Raw genomic sequence first — 24404 nt, 5'->3', positions numbered from 1 at the left:
GAACTGATTACGCTTTAAAAAAGTAAAACAAAGATGCATACCTTGGAGAACTAGGCCCTTCTTTGGCAAGTGGATCTGTCACTTGGCTCTTGGGAAGCATGCCTTCACAAAGAAAAACAAACAAAATAGCTACAGTTCATCCATGTAGCATTTTTCGTTTCTTCCCCCATCTTTTCAGTAAACTTCTTATTGAAATATTATGAAAGGACACAAGTCATAAATGTACTACTCAATGGATTTTCATAAGTAAAACACACTCTTGTAGCCTGCACCTCCCTGTGCCTCCTTCCACTCAGCACCCCTCCCCCAAGGGTAACCACTATTCTTTTAACATCATGAATAGTTTTTCCCTGCATTTGGCCTTTATAAAAAATGGAATCATAAAATATGTTCTCTTTTGGTCTGGCTTTTTTGGTCCAGCTCTATAGACATTTCAGTTAACGTCAAATCAGCACGATTAATAGTAAACAATAAATCAGGTCTGGAGCTTTCTGAGATTTTATCCAGGATGCTGAATACATCAGTAGTTTGTTCCTTTTTATTACTGAGTATTACTACACTGTATGAACATACCATATACCGGAATCTATTCATTCTCCTGTTGATGGACATTTGGGCAGTTTTTAGCTGTTACGTATAGTGCTGTTATAAATGTTCTTGTACATGTACATATACATTCTTAAAGAACATCCATCTACATTTCTGGTAGGTATATAGGACATGTATATGTTTAGCTTTAGTAAATACTGCTAAACAGTTTTCCAAAGTGGTCATACCAATTTACACTTTCTACCAGAAGTGTATGGGAGCCCTGTTGCTCCACCACCTCGCTGACACGTGGTATTCTGTCTTTTTTCATTTTAGACATTCTTGTGGATGTGCCCCAGCATCAAATTTTATTTTTTATTTTTATTTTTTTAAAGATTTAATTTTTAATTTATTTTTGGCTGCATTGGGTCTTCGTTGCTGCACGCGGGCTTTCTCTAGTTGTGGTGAGCTGGGGTTACTCTTCATTGTGGTGCACGGGCTTCTCATTGGGGTGGCTTCTCTTGTTGCGGAGCACGGGCTCTAGGCACACAGGCTTCAGTAGCTGTGGTTCATGAGCTCTAGAGCACAGGCTCAGTAGTTGTGGCTCACGGGCTTAGCTGCTCCGCGGCATGTGGGATCTTCCCGGACCAGGGCTCGAACCACTGTCCCCCGCACTGGCAGGCGGATTCTTAACCACTGAGCCACCAGGGAAGTCCTCAACATCACATTTTCAAGGCTCCGGTTTTCTCACTGTTTTCGAAAACTCTGAGAACACGGAAGAGCTCCAAAGATACTATCAGTGATACTGTCAGACAAACAACTTCAGGTGTTACGTCACAAATTGCATAAAGTAGTCTACAATAAGACAATCTTTTCTAGTTAAAAAAGAAAAGGTAATTCATCTGGCAATCCAGCTTATTAGCTGAATTTCTATAACTTTCTTGTGCAAACAAGGAGGGAAAAAACCCCAATTTTTAAACATACATTAGTAATACGGTTCAGTCAGAGTAGCCCCGTGCATTTCGTAAGTGTCATACCAAATTTTTGGGGGGGTTAGTGGCACTGTCAGTCATAATTCCAAGTCATACTGAACGGCTGAGGAAGCCAGAGCTGCCGAGCCCAGAGGAGGGGAGATTAATAGGCTGGCTGCTCAGCATCTGTGTAGACACTGGAAGAGCACCCCGTGCCTGAGGGAGGGACACGTTCAGCCTGGCCTCTGAGGGTGGAACTCCTAGTCACCATGAGTATTCAAGCTGAGGGCAGAGGAACACATGTTCAGGGATGTTATAGAAGGGATTATGGTAAGAGTCAGGGCTGCTCGATGCTTTGTGACCCCCTGGAGGGGTGGGAAAGGGAGGGTGGGAGGGAGGCTCGAGAGGGAGGGCATATGGGGAGATACATGTATGCATATGGCTGATTCACTTTGCTGTACAGTGGAAACTAACAACATTGTAAAGCAATTATACTCCAATAAAGATTATATAAAAAGAGAATGTAAACAGTAATTACACTCCTGAAAAAAATCTATCCTATAAAATAAAAACATCAATATATAAAGATGAAAAAAAAAAGGAGGGCTGCAATAAGGGATCTACAAAGTTCTCTGCCAAATCCTCTAAGCTTAGGCAAGTAAACACATCCTTTGTATAAAAAATATCTAAATACCCCAAATAATTCTGTGAGGCAATATTGTACACAGTCACGTGAATATGATTCATTTTTTACTATAAATGTATATGACTTACCGTTTAAGAGTCTCTTTTCCTCATGATAGTCTGTACAGTGGTTTAGAAAAAAAGTTAGGTAAGAATATTGTAACATCAGAGAGAAGATCGGTTAATATTATTGAGTTAAAGGTAACAGCCCTCTCCTTGAAGGGCTTTCTTCCGAGGCCTGAGGAGAGAAATAAGGCTGATAAACAGATGGCCTATGCTTTAAGTAAGAAATTTCATCTCTGAAGACTGCAGGCCACTTCTGCAGGCATTTGTCTCCAATTTCACTGGGCTTTTTCCTCCTTCTTTGGACATTTTTGCTCTAATACCTTGGTTTATTTCTTTAGAAAGCACATAAAGACCCAAGTTTTGTCCTGATCATCATATTCTAAATTAGTTAAAACTATCCAAAGTTTATTAGATTACACTTTATATATGAAACATACATATTAACCCAAAGAAAGACACCTTATTATCTTTCCTATCTAGGTAAGCAGTTAAAATGATTATTATTACTCCAAATTTAAATGGCCAAAATGCTGAAAATATCTTAAGACTTTCACTTGTATATCAGTGCAATCAATCATCAGGGGTACAAGCCAGAAAAAAGTTTAATGGGTCCTTTCAGGATGGCAGCCAGCTCACAAATCTATATTATATTTTGATCACCACAAGTTTTATAACCATATGTCAAAATAAAACGCTCAGCAAGTTGCCAGAGTTTAAAAAAAAAAAAGAATGCCAAGCTAACACAAAATATTCAAGTAGTAAACTAAATTGATAGACATTACTTGTTAAGGTGACATCATCTTGTTTTGTAGAAAAAGAAACCAAAGTACGTATATCAAAGCTTTCAAATTTTTTTATGTTCTGATTTTCAATCAGCCAGAGATCCCATAATTACTACCACTTCACTCACATGCCATAAAATACCCATGATTAAGGAGGTCAGATAACCATTCTTTTTATTTTCCCCTTTTTACTGAAATAAGTTCACAGCTGAAAGGGATCCTAACAACATACACCAAATTATCATCCGCTCCCCTCATTAAAGGCTGAAAATCAGAGGTCAGGACTTGAATGAACCCCACAGCTCTTTAGCAGCAAAGCCAAGATTAAACTTCATCTCCCCTGAAACTAAGCGCCATTTTTCTTAACATGCCATTGTGAGAGATAATACTTTCTGAAAAGACACAGGACCTAAAAACCATTTAAATTATGCCTCAAAATGAGCTTTGTTTTTCAACTGCCAGATGAAAATCTAGTCATTAGCTTGCAAGGGATCACTGATGTCCCTGCTTGCTGACTTACTTTCATACAATTTCATCTGTCTTTGCTACTGCAGTTGTGATCATTTGTTTTATAAATATCTTAGAACAATAGCAAACTCACAGTAACATAAGTAAATTAAACCCAGTTTCAGTGTACAACATAGTTGGCAGTTTGATGAATCTCATTTATCATGTAAAACAACTTGTTTTTATCTAAGAGGCTCAGATTTTGAAAACTTGTCCCCAGGGAATTTGTTTCTAGGGAAAAAATATGTCATCTCATATGATTACTTCCTGTCTGATGTGAATTGATTTGAACCTGTCAGAACTTTATGGATCCTGCTAAGTTATTCATTTTTTTCTGAGTCTTTTTTTTCTTTAATAAAAGAAGTATCAGTAGGAAGAGAACATCTAGCTAAATGATCTAAAATATCTTTAAAACTCCACTAGTGGGCTTCCCTGGTGGCACAGTGGTTGGGAGTCCGCCTGCCGATGCAGGGCACATGGGTTCATGCCCCGGTCCGGGAGGATCCCACGTGCCGCGGAGCAGCTGGGCCCGTGAGCCATGGCCACTGAGCCTGCGCGTCCGGAGCCTGTGCTCCGCAACGGGAGAGGCCACAACAGTGAGAGGCCCACGTACCACAAAAAAAAAAAAAACTCCACTAGTGTACTTTTGCAACTCTTTTTGAAAACTGAGTCACAGAAATACGAGAGGCTATTTGTTTTTACTGCTAAGCACATTTACATCAGAGTTACTCTAGGCACATGAGATACCTTCCTCTCTAACAAGAAATCTAACATTCTGTCTTGATACCTAATTCCATCATTCGGTTGGCCCCATGGCCAAGAAAATTTGCATCTTCTTATAATATTGGTTAGACTGCATTACTCTGATCAGAGCCTCTGCTTTCTGGAAAGGTCAGAGTCCTTTAGAAGGCTGGAGCTGTGATCTATCAGCATTCAACTCTTCTTTGGTAAGAGGGCTGGCGACAATTTTTAATTGCGACCCCAATCTAGTTTACCTCTTCTAAGTGGAGCCACAGAAGGATCCCCTGGGATGGGGAAAGTTAAAAAACAAGCAAACAAACAAACCCTGTCTTACTAGTATACTGATTCATTTAACAAATACCTGTTGACCATCACCTTAATAGGGATAGTGACACAATATGAAACCCTTTGGATAAAAAGTTAGGAAAATACGACTATATGTTCAGTTTGCTTATACATGTGTAATGATGATTTGGAAGGATACACAATAACACGGTTACCTGCATCTGTGCACAGGAGGGAAAAGGGTAGGTGGGAGACAAAGGTATGACCATGGCACTTCTCATTCTGGAATCGTGAATGTATTACTGAAAAAATTAAATAAACTAAATTGGAAACTTCAATATGGTCTTTTCAATATGATATGATAAATGTTTTAAAAGAGATATATAGAAGGTGGCATGGAAGCACAGGGATGAGGGAGGGCACTGCTACTTGAAACATGAAAGGACTTCATTGAGGAAATAATTTTTAGCTACATTTTGAAAATATGTAAGCATTTTTCAGGAGGCCCTGAACAAAAAACATTCTAGGAAGACAAACGCCGCACTTTTACATCTGAATGTCATATTTATCCATAGCTACATACCCCACCTTCCTTTCTCACTCCAAAAGGCTGATGTCACGTAACCATCAGATAGGAGCTCCGTCTTATTACCAGGGATCTTAGTCACAAAATCCAAAGTGTACCATTCTCCCTTTACTGCTTTGCCTGGCCAGAAGACTCCCTGGTTCTCTACAATGAGTTTAATAACCATTTTTCTCTAGAAATTCTTCCTCATCTCTAAAGAGAACTAACTCTTCATAACACAACTGAGGCCTAATTCTTGGTTTTGTTTCCGAAGTCATAAACCCATTTCTCAAATTCTATAAAATTTAATAATTTATGTATTTCTAAACTATCCTTCTCTTTTACTCTCCTTAATTTATCTTTGTAAATATCCTCTGAATCATCCTCAAATTTTGTACATCTCTCAAACTTCAAGGCCCAGAAGTTTACTCCTTATCCTAGAAGTAGTCTACTAGCAGAATTAAAATAAAGGTTCAATAGTTCAAACACATACTCTGAAAAATTCCAGGATTAAAAAGTTCTAAAAGTACCAGACTATATAGTTACTTATTCCTGGTCAGTTTTTCTCTCCACGATTCATTTAACTAATCACAGCAAATACTGCATTTTTAGAAGTTTGTATTTTCTGCTTTCAAGGCTATACTTGTCACTTTTTATTCAATTCTCCAATTTATTAGTTATTTTCTACTCTTGTCCTATCCTCAGAGGGATTAACCACTCCTTTCTTATTTGGTATTACCTATACACAAATATACACATGTTCAAAAATCATTTTTCAGGACTTCCCTGGTGGTCCAGTGGCTAAGATTCCACGCTCCCAGTGCAGGGGGCCCGGGTTCGATCCCACATGCCGCAACTAAAGATCCCGCGTGCTGCAACTAAGACCAGACACGGCCAAATAAATATTTTTTAAAAAGCACGTTAAAAACAATCATTTCTCTCTGAAAACAAAACAAATACTAACTTAAACCAAACACTGGCCAGTCACAATCATACAGCAAGACCCACTTCCTGCTCAGGCCTGCATCTGCCCCCTGACCGGGCACTTCTCACCCCCCCATTTTTAATTACCTGTCCCTTATATCTTTCTGGCAGGAATCACTCAGGCAGTGGGACCTATAGCACAAAAGCAAATGAAGGTAGCCTGGCTGAGAAAGCAAATCTGCTCAGCCAGTAAAGTCCACTTCATCATGACACACACCCCTTTCTCTCCACTAGTAACTGTCTTGCTTCCGCCGTACTGAGCCTCTGAGCTTGTGCTCTGTCCACCCACTTGAGCCCTGAACTGTCCCCATTTTATCAATGAGGAAACGGTAGCTCCTAGAAGAGGGAACTTTGACTGACTATACAGAAGCTGACCTCCCAGCTGGCAGCCAGCCCACCCAATTAGTGATGCCACTAATACCATCATTTTTAAGAATAAAAAACTAATTCATATATGAGGGTTTCTCCATGTCAGCACTAGGAACATTTGGGGCCGGATGATTCTTCGTCGTGGGAGTGTATCCTGTGCCTTGTAGGGTACTTAGCAGCACCCCTGACCTCTCCTCTACCCAAGGGAATGCCAGTAGCATCTAGTACAGCTGCGACAACCAAATCATCTCCAGACATTGCCAAATGTCCACTGGGGAGCAAACTCAACCCAGGTTGAACCACTGGCATATACCAAAGAGAAATAAATTAGTTGAAAGAGGATAACTTTAATGAGGTGATTTTCTGCCTCACAAAAGGAAGCACCCAGGATTTCTCTCAATGGTGGGCTTCTCCTATTAAATAACTGTAGCCTTTAAGGAAAGTACATATACCTACAAGCCTCAGGATCTTCCCTTTTAAACTGACGGTGTTAGAACAGCTCTAAATCCCTCTTCCACCTCAAAAGTATTCTACTGATCTATGGTTCTAAGTGCTTTATAGTCAGCAAGCGCTTGTGAAAACTAAAAACATAAAGTATTAGAAACCATGATAAAACAATGAGAAATTAAGAAGAAACATTCCTGACACTGGGCTATGCCATTAGAAAATGTGACTATTTTACGGAATGGCCATCATTAAAAACTCTACAAATAACGAATGCTGGAGAGGAGACGATGTGGAGAAAAGGGAACCCTCCTACACTGTGGGTAGGAATGTAAACTGGTGCAGCCACTATGGAAAACAGTACGGAGGTTCCTCAGAAAACTAACAGTAGAGCTACCATATGATCCAGCAATCCCACTCCTGGGCATATATGTGGAAAAAACTCTAATTCAAAAAGATACATGCACCCCTATGTTCACAGCAGCACTATTCACAATAGCCAAGACATGGAAACAACCTAAATATCCATCGAGAGATTAGTGGATAAAGAAGATGTGGTACATATATACAATGGAATATTACTCAGCCATAAAAATGAATGAAATAATGCCATTTGCAGCAACATGGATGGACCTAGAGATTACCATACTAAGTGAAGTAAGCCAGAACAAGAAAGACAAATACCATATGATATCACTTATATGTGGAATCTAAAATATGACGCAAATGAACCTATCTATGAAACAGAAAAAGACTCATAGAGAACGGACTGGTGGTTGCCAAGGCGGAGGGGGTGGGGGAGGGATGGAGTGGGAGGTTGGGTTTAGCAGATGGAAGCTTTTATATATAGAACTGGATAAACAACAAGCTCCTACTGTACAGCACAGAGAACTATATTCAATATCCTATGATAAATCATAATGGAAAAGAATATTAAAAAAAAGAATGTGTGTGTGTATATACATAACTAAATCACTTTTCTGTATAGCAGAAATTAACACAATACTGTAAATCAACTATATTTCAATAAAAAAAATATATATAAAGAAAATGTGACTATTTAAAAAATATATTAAAATTTTAAGAGTGCATTTATGATCTGGTACAGTGCTGTCCAGAAAAAATATAATGCAAGCCACAAATATAATTTAAAATTTTCTAATAACCATATTAACTATGTACAAAGAAACAGGTCAAATTAATTTTAATAATATATTTTCTCTTAATGCAACATATCCAGAATCTTGTCATTTCAACATGTAATCAATGTAAAGTTGTTAGATATTTTACATTCTTTTTTCATCCTAAGTCTTGAAATGCGGTATTTTACGCTTGTAGCACATCCCAATTTGGAGAGTACTTCCATACTCAATAGCAGCCACATGTGGCCAGTGGCTATAATAATGACAGCAAAGGACTCAAAAAAGGGCAAAAAGAACATTTGTCACCTTTGCCAGAGAATGAAGTGTTCCACATAAATAATCAATAACCGAAGCTCACCTTTTCAAACAAAGTTTCTCCCTTTATTCATTATTGATATCTTTCTAAAGCACAATACAAACCACAATACTTTTTAAACAAAGGATTATAAAAAACCCACTGATTCTTCTCTTGATAAGGACCCACTAGTATCATGTGTTTTATATTCTGACACTGTTAGCTCTTCTGTGTTCTTCCCAGATATCACTCCTACCCTAGAAGCCAGTAGATAAATGGAAAACTGTCCTCCCGGGACTGCTCAGCTGTGGGGATGCCTCCAAAATGCTACTTCTGGCTCCTCCCTGCACTGGGGTCTGGCAGGTCACCCCACCTAAAAGATGGTGTCAAGGATCTCGTATTGAAAGAAGCCCATATATAACATTTCTCTTCAGTATATCCATCACCCCCCCAAACCCCTATAAATCCTCATGTCAGCAAGTCTCCACCTACTGTTTCCACTTCGTCTCTGTTTTCATCCTCTATTCCTACTTAATCTGTTTTCATCCTCTATTCCCACTTCATCTCTGTTTACACCTCTGTTCCCATTTCATCTAGAGAAGCTCTAGTTGTAGAGTGAACATAGTCTCTAATTTGATACAGTTAACAGTTTACTGCCTGCCCCTTGTTGTCTCAGTGTAACTACTAATAGAGGCTCCATTCATTCTCCAATCTGCCCCAGTTTGGACAATTACACGGTCACCCCATCTAATAGTTTCTATCCTTAAGTCTCACGCCAGCAGACTTCAAGGATCAATCTCTGCCTATAGACGAAAGGCATAGGAGGTACTGTTAAAACAACATTCACTTTAATTATCATGAACATTCTTGACACATTAAACCTTTCTCTTTAGTTACTTTGTCCCTTTTATATGATCTACTAGTTCTGGTTAGCTTGGAGTTCAGACTGTTATCTTGCTGGATCTTAAGTCTCTACTGTTCCAAAAACCCGATCCATTTACTTGCAGTCAACAACTTTCCTGATTTGTAAAGTTCTTGTCTTTGCTTCCCAATGCCTTGCAAGTTCTCTCACATCACTACCTGCTACTGGCCTCATCTTAGCAAAACACTTATAATCCAAAAAGGCTTTATAGTGAAACAGATATTCATAAACATGTTCTCACATGCCCTGTCAATAATAATGATAATACTTAATTTTTCCCAGAAGCAGAGCCATGGTAAGACACATGCTGATAATTATAGGGATACAAAGGAATAGAAAATGTAAGCAGCCTCAGTATTGTAGGAGCAGAGGGGCAAAAGTAGCCACCACAGCAATAACCACTTCTACTATTCCCACCATCTGTTGCTTCTAATGCATCAGGTGGTTAGCAAACATCATTTAATCCTCACATTGACTTTGGGATGTTTCATTCTTAGACCCCATTTCACTGCTGAGCAAAAACACTCAGATCTGTTAACTGACGCTGAAGATCAACAGCTCATGAGTGTAATTTGAGGTGGAGATGAGATCTGAAGCCATGTTAGTTTCTATGAAACTTGTGCTTTTTCTATGGATCATGCAGCCTCAGGAACCAATACCAGGGCCAGAGACAGTGTGAAAAAGGAAACTTTTAATTTATGAATACACAGTATCTCAGAGTCCATTTCTCATTCTGGATAAGAAATATGTTTGCACTTCCCTGAACCAGGTGGTGAGAAGGAGAAGAAATATTCATTATGGTTTAGTTCTTCACCATTAGGATTTAGTCAGAAATCCCAGTTTCCTCAACCCTTCTGATTTTGGTTTCATAAATCTGTTTGTTTGTTTTTGTTAGTCTTAACTACCTTTATTTCATCCTTGTTACTGAATGACTTTAGGTTGTCAGTTGTTTTCCCTCAGAACTTCCAAGATACTGCTCTGTCTCCTATTGATGTTCTAGTAAATTAGCAGTAACAGCTAGTAAATTACACTAGTAAATTAGCTGTCAATTTACTAATCACTGGTTTGTTAGTAAACCTATCTCTCTCTGGCTGTTGTCTTTGGTGTTCTGCAGTTTTACAATGAATAGTCTATGTGTGGATTTCTTTTTATTTATCTTGATTGGGGATATGCTGAACTTGCTAAATCTGAGATTTGTGATTTACCAATTCTGGAAAAGTCTCAGCCATTCAGATGTTGCCTCCTCCTCATTCTCACTACTACTTCCTTCTGGAAATCTGATGACAGGTGTTAGATCTTATTGCTCTATCCTCTGCGTCTCTTGCATATTTTTCTATCATTTTGTTTCTATGCACCACATTCTGTTCAACGTCTGCTGCTCAGTCTGGCAGTTCACTCAACTCTTTGACTATGTCTAAACTCTAACTATTCATGCTATGCACTTTTTAATCTCACCAGCTCCACTTTTCATTTCTAGGAGTTCTATTTTTTTTTCAATTTTACATGATTATTTTAGCAGTCTCTTGATTTACTCATGTTACCAATTCATTCTTATTTTCCTAATCACTTCAAACATAATTATTTTTATTCATAATTATTTTTATAATTCCTTGTATACAAATAATAAAGTCCAAGGGGTGAAATTCTGCTTTTGTTTCTGCTGACTTGCTTCCTCAAGTGTTGTTTAATTTTTCTACTGTACGCTAATAACTGCTGATGTGTCCCTGTGGGAATTTTAAGGGTTTTAGGTTGAAAGTTTGTTCCACCATTAAAAATGTGTACATAAATCTGCCAAGCAGGCAGGGAAACCAGTAATGGGAGACCATTTTATTTCTCGGTTTGAGGTTTCTAAGACCACATAGGTGGTATATATATATTGGAATTCCCAACTCTTACGTGCGCAAGACTATGGTTACAAATTCTCAAAGGAGATTTCTCTTTCCTCCATCACCTCATAAACAAGGTCAAGGCAGACTATCCCGACATCTCCCTTTGTTGTTGCACAGATTTCTTTTCAAGCCTTCCCATTTCACTGATCATACAGACTTCAAGAGTCAAGCCATAGGCAGGGATCTCAGCTCCAACTCCCTGCCTTTACAGACCCAAGATCCGGTCTCCCATTTCCTATGTGACCATTAAAATTCCCATGTGGCTCTACGTTCCAAGTATCTGATAAGTGCTTTGGGGAAATGGAGGTATCAGAACTAGCTTATCATCCTGGACTGCCGCTTCTAGCACCCCTCCTTTTTGTTTTAATTAAATATCTGGGGAATTCCTTGTGGAATCTGCTCATTTTAAACGGTGTTTGCCGTATCTGATGAAACATTCTGAAGATTATCTGTCTTTCATTTCCAGGGAGGAAGGAAGGAAACCAGAAAAATCCTCTTATTAATTTCATGTCTCCTATGACACAGAAGCCTAAGGAGCTGGCACACTTTCTGACCACACTGAATTACAGAGAAGCACATGACCTTTAGTACCAGACTGTGTAAACAAGATATGTAATGTTCAGGATGAGGTAAAATTAGTCAGTTAGAATCTTTCCTTAAGAACATGGCCCCTGCTGGCAGTGAATAGGTGAACTCAGGAGCAATTAAGAGAAGAAAGGGATTTGTTTACAAAAGTAAACTGGTTTGGAAGTACTGCCAGACACTAAAGTTCAAACTAGTTTGCTTTTGGTATACACGCAGACCTCGTTTTATTGTGCTTTGCTTTACTGCACTTCACGGATACTGCGTTTTTAAAAACTGAAGGTTTGGGGCAACCCTGCATTGAGCAAGTCTATTGGTGCCATTTTTCCAACCGCATTTGCTCGCTTCATGATTCTAGGGCACGTTTTGGTGATTCTGGCAATATTTCAAACCTTTTCATCATTATTGTATTTGTTATGGTTATCTGTGAGCAGTGATCTGATGTTACCATTGTAATTATTTTGAGGCACCACAAACTGCACCCACATAAGACTGCAAGTTCAATCTATAAATATGTGTGATCTGACTGTTCCATCGACTGGCCAGTTCTCCATGTCTCTTCCTCTCCTTGGGCCTCCCTATTCCCTGAGACACAACCATCTGAAATTAGGCCCATTAATATAACCCTACAATGGCCTCTAAGTGTTCAAGTGAATGGAAGAGTCCCACGACTCTCCCTTTAAATCAAAAACTAGAAATGATTAGGCTTAGTGAGGAAGGCATGTCAAAAGCCAAGACAGTCTGAAAGCTAGGCCTCTTATACCAGACAGTCGGCCCAAGTGTGAATGCAAAGGGAAAGTTCTTGAAGGAAATCAAAAGTGCTACTCCAGGAAAGCAAAACAGCCTTACTGCTGACATGGAGAAAGTTTTAGCGACCTGGATAGAAGATTAAACCAGCCACGACATTCCCTTCAGCCAAAGCCTAACTCAGAGCAAGACCCTAATCTCTTCAATTCTATGAAGGTCGAGAGAGGACAGGAAGGTACAGAAGAAAAGTATGAAGCTAGCAGAGGTTGGTTCATGAAGTTTAAGGAGAGAAGCCATCTCTATAACATAAAAGTTCACAGGGAAGCAGCAAGAGCTGATGTAGAAGCTGTAGCATGTTATCCAGAAGATCTAGCTAAGATAATTAACGAAGGTGGCTACACTAAACAACAGATTTTCAGTGTAGATGAAACAGCCTTCTACTGGAAGAAGATGCCATCTAGGACCTTGATAGCTAGAGAGGAGAAGTCAATGCCTGGCTTCAATGCTTCAAAGGACAGGCTGACTCTCTTGTTAGGGGCTGAGGCAGCTGCTGACTTGAAGTTGAAGCCAGGACTCACTTAACCATTCTGAAAATCTTAGGGCCCTTAAGAACTATGCTAAATCTACCCGGCCTGTGCTCTATAAATGGAATAATAAAGCATATCTGTTTATAATATGGTTTTCTGAATATTTTAACCCCACTGTTGAAAACTACTGCTCATAACAGAAAGATTCCTTTTAAAATATTACTGCTCACTGACAATGCACCTGGTCACCCAGGATGTCTGATGGAGATGTTCAATGAGATTCATGTTGTTTTTACGCCTGCTGACACAACATCCATTCTGCGCCCTGTGGATCAAAGAGTCATTTAGACTTTCAAGTGTTATTATTTAAAAAATACATTTTGTAAGGCTATAGCTCCCACTGATGGTGAGTCCCGTGACGGATCTGGGCAAAGTCAATTGAAAACCTTCTGGAAAGAGTCACTATTCTAGATGCCATCAAGAACATTCCTGATTCATGGGAACAGGTCAAAATATCAACATTAACAGGAGATTGGAAGAAGTTGATTCTAACCCTCCTGGATGACTTTGAGGGGTTCAAGACTTCAGTGGAGGAAATAATTGCAGTCATGGTAGAAACAGCAAGAGAACTGGAATTAGAGGTGGAGCCTGAAGATGTGACTGACTTGCTACAATTTCATGATAAAACTTGAACAGATGAGGGGTTGCTTCTTACGGATGAGAAAAGAAAGTGGTTCCTGAGATGGAATCTACTCCTGGTGCAGATGCTGTTAAGATTGTTGAAATGACAACAAAGGATTTAGAATAGTAGAAACTTAGTTGATAAAGCAGCAGCAGCGTTTGAGAGGACTGACTGATTTTGAAAGAAGTTCTACTGTGGGTAAAATGCTACCAAACATGTCTGCATTCTACAGAAAAATCGTCATGAAAGGAAGAATCAATCAACGTGGCAAACTTCACTGCTGTCTTATCTTAAGAAGTTGCCACGGCTACCCCAATTTCAGCAGCCACCACCCTGCTCAGTCAGCAGCCATCAGCATCGAGGCAAGACCCTCCACCAGCAGAAAGATTACAACTCTCTGAAGGCTCAGATGATGGTTAGCTTTTCTCAGTAACAAAGTGTCTTTAAATTAAGGTATGTATGTTGTTTTTTCAGACATACTGCTATTGCACATTTAATAGACTGGAATAGAGTGTAAACATAACTTTTATGTGCACTGGGAAACCAAAAAATTCACGTGAGTTGCTTTATTGCAATATTTGCTTTACAGCAGTGGTCTGGAACTGAACCTGCAATACTTCCGAAGTATGCCTGTATGCGTGTACTGCTTATTTGTTTTATAGCAATAGAAAGAAAAAATACTTTTTGAGCCTCTGTTACATTCATGCTAATTTACTTACACTAATTCTTAGCCCTATGAATCTGTGTACAGATGAAAAAACTTGAGGCTCAGAGACTGAAACTGCCATCTTTATGGCACAGCCAATAGGCCATGGAGCTAGGGTTCAAACCTAGGTACGCCTGTGCTATTTCTATACAGCTGACACAGGCCTCTAACAGTAAGGCCTTGAAATACAAAACTCACTGAACTAAATAAATAGTAGCAGAGTCAGCTCAAACAAGCCAATGTATTCCTAATTTGGATGTCAAAATCAGGAGTTGTTCAAAAGAAACGACTCGGTTCCATCTACAGTAAAGGATTTAAGCAAAGTACTCCTGCTACTCCAATTGCCTGTCTAAACTTTTCAAAGGGTGCTCTTCCAAAAGAACCTTAGGAGGAAAGAGATGATCTCCAACACCATGCCAATTGTTGAGTGGCAGTTTGGAAGGTAAGGGAAAGAAATCTTTTTTTGTTTGTTTGTTTAACATTTATTTATATATTTGGCTGCACCAGGTCTTAGTTGCAGCACGCGGGATCTTCGTTACAGTGTATGGGATCTTTAGTTGCGGCATGCAGGATCTCAGTTGCGGCATGCATGTGGGATCTAGTTCCCTGACCAGGGATCGAACCCAGGCCCTCTGCATTGGGAGCACAGAGTCTTAACTGCTGGACCACCAGGGAAGTCCCAAGCAATTGGTTTCTTTAAAAGTACTTTAAAATCAGTTTTTATGGTAAAGAGTCAAGGAGTGGAAAAGTTCAAGGCAAATGGGAGACAAAGCTGAGAGGGGAAACTTTACTGTATAACTTTTTATATTTTCTGATTTTTGAGTCATGTGAATACAATTACATATTCAAAAAATTAAATTTTAGGAAACTAGTCTAAAAGTCACCTCTAACCAACTGTTCGAGCTACTCTATGTAACAAGAGAATAAAAGACTAATGAAAACTAAGTAAATAAAGTTCTTTCACTTCCATTATGCTTATTCTCCACACTATGAATGTTCTCTCAAAACATGCCAAATTTTTAAGGTAAAGTCATTGTTTCATTCTAAAGAACTAAAGTAAAATCTTTACAGTGGCTAGAACAGGGCACCAGTGAAATGAGAACAATTTAGTGATTTCGTTAAATCTATTTGCTGAAATCCACCTAAAAGACAGTCCATGTGTATCACACATCAATGCCAGTTTAGCCCTGGCTTCACGTACCTTTAGGAAAAGCAGGTTTAACGGCCATCCTGCCAACCAGGCATTCTTTCAGCATGGATTCATAGTTGACCCAACGATGAACCTGGTGTGGGAGAAAAATAGCAGAAAAGCAACATGACTCTAACTCCATGAGATGCCCTAATTTTTTTTCTGATGAAAACTAAATATTCTTACACAGCTCTGAAAAACTAAAAAGCAGATTCAATTAGCCAACAAGGGAGTGACAAAATGGAAGCATATATAGGGACTTTAGAACAATGTTCTCAAAGTGTTGTGTACAGACCTCTGGAGGTTACTGACGCCCTTTCAGATACCCATGAGGTGTCGATTAGTTTCATAGCAATACTAAGATGTTATTTGCCTTTTTCATTGTATTGACATTTGCAGTGATGTTGAAATAGCAATGGTGGGTAAACCAGTTTGCATCTTAGCACAAATCAAGGCAGTGGTCTCAATCATTACACTGCTTACCACCACAGACCCACAGGGCTGGAGGGAGTTGGTTTCATTTAAGAATATCCTTCATGAAGTAGAAAAGACAATTAATTTTCTTAAACCTCAACCCTTGGTTACAGGTCTTTTTTATATGCTGTGTGACAAAATGGGAAGTTCTCAAAAACACTTCTGCTGCTAAGTAAGATGGTTGCTGCGAGGAAAAACACTTAGGCAACTGTTTGATTTGCCTATTAAACTGTGTTTTTTCTTGAAAGGCTATTTACCCATAAAAGAAAAAGAATGACCTATAAACTAGTTACTCAGACTTGGGTATCTGATAGACATTTTCTTCTAAATGAACAAAGTGAGACTGTCACTTCAAGGGAAACAACTGACAGTATTTGTCGCCAGAATTACTAGTGGGAATTAAATTTAAACAACCTTTCTGGAGGGCATCTTCTCAATATGTATTAAGAGCCTTAAAATATGCAGCTCTTCCCTTCAGTAATTCAGGAATTTACCTGAGAAAATATCTGCATATACACAAAGATGCAGGCACCAGGATACTCATCATAGCACTAGTTATATTAGCAAAATATTGGGAACAACCTAAAAGTCCAATTGTAAAAGACCAGTAAAGGAAAATCATAATATATTGTTCCATGCTATATAATCACTAAATAATCAGGTCAAATAATACTGATACCAGAATCTTTATGTATGTTCCTGAGTAAATAAATATACACTAAAATAGAAAATATGTAAAAAATATATATGTACTTATAAATGCACACTAATTAATATAAATTGAAATTTTATTTACCAAATAGTTATGGAGTCTCCAGTAATGTGTAAAGCACCATCTCTGGGGTTATGGGGTTGGGTAGAATTTTAACAGACAGATGAAGGAGAAGGATAGTCAAAGAGACAAAGGTATGGGGTTTGTCTATCATGGAACTGGTGATTTGCTCAAAGCACTTCAGTTCCAAAGCAAGTTGCATGTTGAGAATATTTACCTTGATACATTATTTTTAGGCCCTCAAATGCCAGACTAATGACTTTGAATTTATTACACTGTCATTGGTGAGCCTCTGAAACTTGTAGAACAAGGTGCTAAGACGATTGTCTTTAAGAATACTATTCTAGCTGTCATGTTATCTAAATTGGTACTGAAGGTAAAGATACCGGGACAGTATTAAAATATTAGGGCTAGAGAGGGTGATGATGACTTGACCTAAGGCAGTGGGAAGACAGAAAAGGTGCAATGTTTAAAGACAGCATCATAGAAGTTCGCCAGTGATTAGATGTTGAGGCACATTTGTTACCAAGACTGTTGCCCCAGAACCATACTCCTGCCCCTCCCTCAGACGGAAACTAACTGCCCTTATCGAGCTTCAGGCCCAAATACAAAAGGAGGAAGCTGCTCCTAAAGAAATTTCTAAACTGGTTAGAACTAACTAGGCCCAAAATGGCAGAAGTCCTAAACTCCAGTGGACCTTGAGCCTCATTATACACTCACTGTGATACATTAGCATGCTAAAAGTGACACACCCACCAGCGCCATGACAGTTGACAACTGCCATGACAACAACCAGAACAGCCCAAAAAAGGACTGAAAAGGAGTGTTGCCTCAGTTCCTGGTCCAAACACACCCCCAGTTCTCGGATAAGTCATGAATATTCCTCCCACCCTTTACTCAATTCCCTCCATTTTACCTCAACCTTCCTATATATATGGTGTCTCAGCCTGAGTCAGGTTGAGAAGTTGATCTGCAAACTAGTTCTTGCTTCTCCATTCTTTGGCCACCGAATAAAGCTTGTGCTGTTCCAGTCTCAGCACTGGTTTTGTTATTGGCTATACGAATCCAAGCAGAAAAAGAACCTCCCAGGCTGAGACAAGGGATCTTGACCTGGGCCAAGACCCTGGCACAGGTCCAGGTGATCACTTCAATAATACAATGAGAGAAGGTAAAGATTACTCAAGTGGTTTCAAGTTCCCGTTTCCAGAAACAGGAAACAGTAGAAAAAACAAAGGGAAGAAGATGAGTTGATATTATCTGAGGGCACACTGAGTTCAACTGCCAACAGGTTTTCAAATCGCCCATCAGCCAACTGGAAATACGAAACGAGAAGTCAGAAGTGAGATCAAAACTAGAGACAGAAGTCTGATGATAAAGAGATTACTTAATATTCTTTGTACAACTCAAATACTAGATATTAAAGATATAAGACACTTCACCACTGTTTCTAGAATTTTATCAAGTTGTTTACTTCTGTGGTGAGTAAAAGTCATAAATAAACATCATTGGTCTTATTAAAGCCAAGGGGAATGCAGCAATCTGGTAACTAAAGTGTGGACAAAGGGTGTAGCCTGACATTTCAGTAATCAAAGGATGTCGCAGCCATAAAGCCATCAAGCCACTGCAGCCGCCCCCGATGGTGTGGCCTAAGAGGAATTCAGGATGGAGAAAAAGAGGATACTGGCACTAGAGAGTTAAGGTGCATATTAAAGGAACAATTTCAACAAGCCCAGACTCTTGCATCTTCCCATACACAGAAAAGCACTAAAATAATTAACTGAGATGCCTGCTTTTTGTGATTAGTAGTAATGTTTCGATGTTCTACTACATGTTTTTTCCCAGCAAAAGCTCCTATATATCCTGGTTTCTCCCTTACCTCTTTGGAACAGTTTCTCAGAGCTATCTGAGAGGCTGTTTCCAGACTACAGTCCTCAGTAACGCCTCAAATAAAACATAATTCTCAACTTTTAGGTTGTGCATTTTTTTTTGGTCAAAAAAAGTACTGTTGATACTGCTAAAGAATTTAACAACATAGCAGCTCTTGTGACTTCCCCAAAACAAACTTATTTCAATAAGGTCCATATAATCGCACAACAATAAGAAATATAAACAGGACTAGATGTTACCGGAAACTCTTCTTGTGGAAGAGTACATTCAGCATCAAGAGGTTATAGGTGCCAGCTAAAAACTGGTACTTGCCATCTTGCCTCTTCAAGGACTAAGTCACTAGCCACCGCAGCTGCTGACCTTCAACACCCCCCGAAAGGAGTGCAGGGTGGAGAGCAGGAATGACGCACTCTGTACTCTGGGAAAAACTGGCAGAACAGGCCTTCAGAGAGTTAGATATTTTCAGGAGATGATTTTATGAGCCCAAATCCCTGCATCTTCTCATGTCTAGAAAAGCACTAAGATCATTTAAGGTGGCACCTGCTCCTCGTAACTAGCAGTAGGCATCTGCCAAAACGTGTGCCTGACTCCCCGCACCCCTCTTCACTAAAATCACACAATACCGCCCTCTCCCTCTACCTCTTGGGAGCAGTTTCTCAGAGCTACCTGAAATGCTGTCTCCCAGGCTACGGTCCTCATTTCGCCCCAAATAAAACTTAACTCACAACTCTCACATTGTGAATTTTTTTTTCAGTTGACACAGGACAGATAAAAGTGTGGTAGACAAGCTTTCCGGCAAATATTCCCAAACTTTCTATTTGGCTTGCACTGCTAGCCAATAACAAACATCAAATGACAACGGGAATTTAAATCAGCAAAGAGGACCTCCCAAGGAGAATCCTATTATCACCAATGGGTGAAAATGACTTTTCTCCATCCCAGGAAAAACATTAACAGCAAATGAGATTCGGTTATTTAAGCAGATGCATGTAAGTACATTAAAATACAAAACAAATTGTATTTCTGGTGTCCTGGTCAAAAAATAAATCCTACAACGGATGAGAAGGTAAGAGGAACAGAAATCAAATTTCATTTGTTCAGAACGCAACTCTAAAAATAACCCAATCTGATACAGGTATCTCAGATGGTAAAAACCCAGTACTACAACACGGTTAATCATCGCTAAAATACAAAATAAAGCATTTGTGAGACAAAGACAAATTTCTATTCTTCTCAAGATAGTTGTTTCAAAATAGCAGTTCAGCCAATTGATAGTAATTATCATATTCTACATGATTTTTAAACAGTACAAGAGCTAATCATTGTTTTTAATAAATATAAGGGGGAAAAGTGACTAATTTAAGTATCTTTTGACACATACTACAGAATCTCTGCTATCTCTAGGAAAAATGTTTTCTATTCATTAATGATCTTTCTACATAATATGCAGACTTAGTACAGCAAGACAGGCTGATTATGTAACAATCCCCAAATGAGCAAAGAAGCTAAGGGACTTGTTATTTCCTCTAATGGTCACCGCCTCCTATAAGTCAGTCATCACCATTATCAAAATTGATCAAAACTGAGTAAACAGTTACCAGCAGAGGAGCAGCAAACACTTAAGAGTAAACTCCCAGATACAGATCTGAGAGCAACTCTAAACCGTTAGTAAAATAATTCAAATTAAATGAACAGTTGTTACTTATGAGCATCTTCCCACACTTCAAAATTCAAGCCACACGTCTGAAATTTATGCCACTATTTTCTTTCTTTCTACCACTGTCGCACTGCTGAACCTAAGAGCACTCCTCCACTGTGAGGGAATGGTCACTTTCAGCACCTTACCTGGTCAAAAAGGTCAGTACCATCTGATCCCGCTGCACTCATAAGTTCCTCTTCTCCACCAGGGTGATACTCCATGTACGGGCTGACATTATAAACAAACCCTACATCAAATAAGGAGAAATAACACCCTAAATGAACTTCTTACAAACTGCACAAATTAGAAATCGAAGTTTCAATAAATTTTTCCAAATACATTCCATTTAACAAACCATTATTTAGAAGTATTAAGAATATGAGGGGTCTGAGATTTCACCATACTTGCAAGCTAACAAGTTAGCCTGCCAGTTTCATGGGTCCTGACAGAAAACACGAGACTCCCAGGTTAGAAACAAAGGAGAGCTTAGTACTTACATCAGTAGAGGTAACTAGAATATGAGCATCTGCATGAGTTCCCTGAACCCCAATTCCCACAGAGCTATGTGAAGAGGGCCAGATAACACCTGTAAACTCAATGTGCTTCGTGACGGAAGAGCAACCTTGAGCTTAGGAAGCTCGAACATTTTCTAAAGAGCAGTAAATACACCTGGCCCTTTGCTGTGGAGGGAGACATGATCTCTATTATACTGAACAGTAAGCAAAGCTGTCCTTTACTCTAGAGGGAGACACTAGCTCTACCATCTAAGGTTGTGCACTACGCAAACATCCCTGAAAAGACTGCCTAGAACAATGACAGTCGGCGCATCTGCTCGCAAGCTATGCAGGTGTGCAAAGACCTATAGAGAACTGCCTCCTAAGGCAAAGAAATTATGAAACACCATATATAATATTTAACAGTTCTCTCTGCCCCCACCTCTCTCTCTCATATTACCACTTCCTCGTCCTCTACTGCCCTGGCAGGAGAATCTGATGAAAAAGAATGGAGCTGTCACCCATATGTTGATCATCTCAGTAAAGGCTGAGATGGTGACTGGGCCACTGAGGCACGGTCTGCGAAAGCAAGCACAATTCTTCTCTGCAGTTGCACAAGGAACCAAGATTATTATTTAGATCTTAATAATCCTTTCATCTTCCCCAATATTTACTTTATCTGTTCATATATTTAACTATGTTTTTATTTTTTTAAGAAGAAGGAATAGGGAACAAGAAATATAGGAGAAAAGCTCAATGAATAGTCTACCCAAGGAAGTGAATTCCTTTTTAATCCTTCACTTGTAGTAAACTAGAGAGCAGACAAATCCAGCCCTCAAGACTCCTCAAGAGTGCAAGGAGGACAACTGGTTTTCTTATATCCAGGACTATTCCTTATGTAATGGCTTCCATGAATTTAAATAACCTCAGATAATTTAAAATGTTCATCCTATATAATAATCTTGGAAGGAAAGTAGTTGAATTTCAGACTCAAGAAAGGTACTGTAATTTTTCCACCAGCTTAATTTTGGAAAATAACCAAGCAGTCCAGGTTTCTTTGTAAAATTGCTTAAAGGCAATTCACAAAAAGAAGTAAATTCACAAAATCTCTCTTCCAGCAGTCCTCCAAAAAAGTCAGGAAAAGAAAAAAAAAAAAAAACTGGCAGGGTTCCCCTGTCTCTCCTTCCCCATTCACCTTTCCCCAACAAATTTAGAAGGAATTTTTGCTATTGTTTAATGCTCCCAATTCCACAGACCACAAATGTCTGAAGTAATGATTAGGATCAGAATTATTCCCAATAGGCTTTTAAAGATACAACATCTAGTTTAAAACTGCTTGTTGAAAAGCTTAGTTCAAGGATCAATATCATTTCAGGTATAACCTGAAAACTAATGTTGCCATTTTACACACAAAGAACTCTTCCATCTTAGCAAACGCTGCCTCTGGTTTTTCACGTATATTTTTGTTGTAATTTAAACCCCAACTGCTACTGATAAAGACTATGGGCATCTTACAGTAATACATTAACTTTAAGTTTGTGTAAGTTTGTGCGTACAAATTTTAAAAACACACACTAAAACGTGTAAAAGAAAAGAAAATATACCAGTTGCCTAGCCTAGCTAACAGTTTTACTATGGTTGAGCAATTAAATGCGGTCCTGAACTTCCTAGCAGCTAAGGCCAAAGGAGATACTAGTTACAGTGGTCTCATCACCAGATCTTAAGAAGTATTAAAATGGAGCAACAAACAAACAGAGACTCATTAGTTATTTAAAGGCAGAAGACTCCCTTCGAGTTTTTGATATTGATATTGCAAAGACCTGAGTCCCTATACAGAGGCCGTGGACCACATAACATACAGTACAATTTAACAACATGCAGAAACAGTTTTCAGGTAGCATTCCTCCCATCCCCTCCAGCCTCAGGTAACCACAAAGGTACTTTCTGTCTCTTTAGATTTAAATATTTAGGGCATTTCACATAAATGGAATCACACAATTTGTGGTCTCTTGTATTTGCCTTCTCTCACTTAGTATACTATTTTCAAGGTTCATCCATGGTGTTGCATGTATCAGTACTTCATTCCTTTTTCCAGCTGAATAATATTTTATGTATGGATGGGCTACATTTTAGTTATCCATCCATCAGCTCGGGGACATTTAGGTTGTTTCCACTTTTTAGCTTTTATGAATAATGCTGCTATGAACATTTGTGCACATGGCTTTGTGTGGGCATATATTTGTATTTCTGTTGAGTATATACCAAGGAGTGAACTTCCTGGGTCACACAGCAATCTATGTTTAACCTTTTGAGGAACTGTTTTCCATTCTCTGCAGCAATATGTGAAGGTTCCAATTCCAGACCTCTCTTTTTTAAGTCACTACTCCAACTCCCCCTAGAGAGGAAAAGCCTTTTGCCACCTGTGGAACCTGAATCACACCTCATATCTCAGATAACTGAACTCAGAACTGGATTGCAGCATGACCCAAACTATTCTCAACCCCCAGCTCTAGATGACACAGCACAATGGAAGACACAAGTGGACCTTTTATATCTATTAATCTAGCTCCCAGATGGGGCTCCCACAATTTTTCAGGTTAGGTACCCATATATGTGAACCCTGACAGCCCACTAATAAGGAGGGAAGGGCATCTCATGGTTCAGGCCACACACCCACTAACTAGTAATTTTTCACTTTTTCTTTGTTCTATGTCGTAAGTCAGAGAGTTTCAAACTATGGTCCGGGGGCTCCTGCAAAGCTCAAGACTCTTTTGGTGGTCCAAGGTCAAAACTTTTTCATAGCAATACTAAGATGCTGCCTGCCTTTTTTAAAAAATTCTTTCACAAGTGTACAAGATTAAATGCAGAAGGTGATATGAGAATATGGTTGTTATCTATTAAGCCATACATTAAAGATATTTGCCAACATGTAAAACAATGTCACTTTCTCACTATGTTTTGTTTTGGAAAATATAGTTATTTTTCATGAAAATATTATTACTTATGATAACATACAGTGAGTTTATTTTTAAATCAATTTTTAAAATTCTTTCAATTTCTCAATTTTAATTTCTGAAGGGTAAACATCAATAGATATGACCATGATAAATAGACGTTCTTTGGGGTCCTCAGTAATTTTTAAAGGAGTAAACGGATCTTAAAACCAAAAAGTTTGAGAACTACTGCTATAAGTAAAAGTGGTAATTTTATAATTAGCTTTTTAAATAATTTGTTTTAAAATTCAAACACAAATGTAACTCCAAAGCCCCACATTACATTAATTCAACAAAAGTTTATTTAACGTCTATCATGTATATACAAAGTATTATGCTACTATACTGCAGTATTCCTGTTTATTTCACTAATCACCACTGTTCATTTTGTTGGCTCTACAATAAATGAAGGAAAAGGGTGTGCTCACATAGTAAAATCATGGCATATTTCACTGTATTCAAAAACACAGATCCATTT

At 38.8% G+C, this 24404-nt stretch overlaps 1 protein-coding gene across 4 annotated transcripts in view; it reads right to left on the bottom strand.

Moving 5' to 3' along the window:
- The window catches only part of CYB5R4 (cytochrome b5 reductase 4), an 84229-nt gene that overhangs the window by 37856 nt on the left and 21969 nt on the right, over window positions 1-24404 (bottom strand). For 3 of the 4 annotated variants that reach the window (XM_089906134.1, XM_022590287.3, XM_022590288.2), the window contains exons 3-6: window positions 20586-20686; window positions 15620-15701; window positions 2274-2303; window positions 42-102 (exon numbers count right to left, since the gene is read on the bottom strand). In XM_089906134.1, the coding sequence (XP_089762260.1) occupies window positions 42-102; window positions 2274-2303; window positions 15620-15701; window positions 20586-20686 (274 nt within the window). The remainder of the gene's footprint in view (window positions 1-41; window positions 103-2273; window positions 2304-15619; window positions 15702-20585; window positions 20687-24404) is intronic. The other variant, XM_089906133.1, reaches the window with a different exon arrangement.

This window comes from Delphinapterus leucas, unplaced genomic scaffold (genome assembly GCF_059928025.1).
Source record: "Delphinapterus leucas isolate spDelLeu-1000000601 "Yukka" unplaced genomic scaffold, BTC_Dleu_Yukka2 spDelLeu_asBTCV2_sq72, whole genome shotgun sequence".
Taxonomy (NCBI): Eukaryota; Metazoa; Chordata; class Mammalia; order Artiodactyla; family Monodontidae; genus Delphinapterus; species Delphinapterus leucas.
This window is presented reverse-complemented; position numbering and strand designations above follow the sequence as displayed.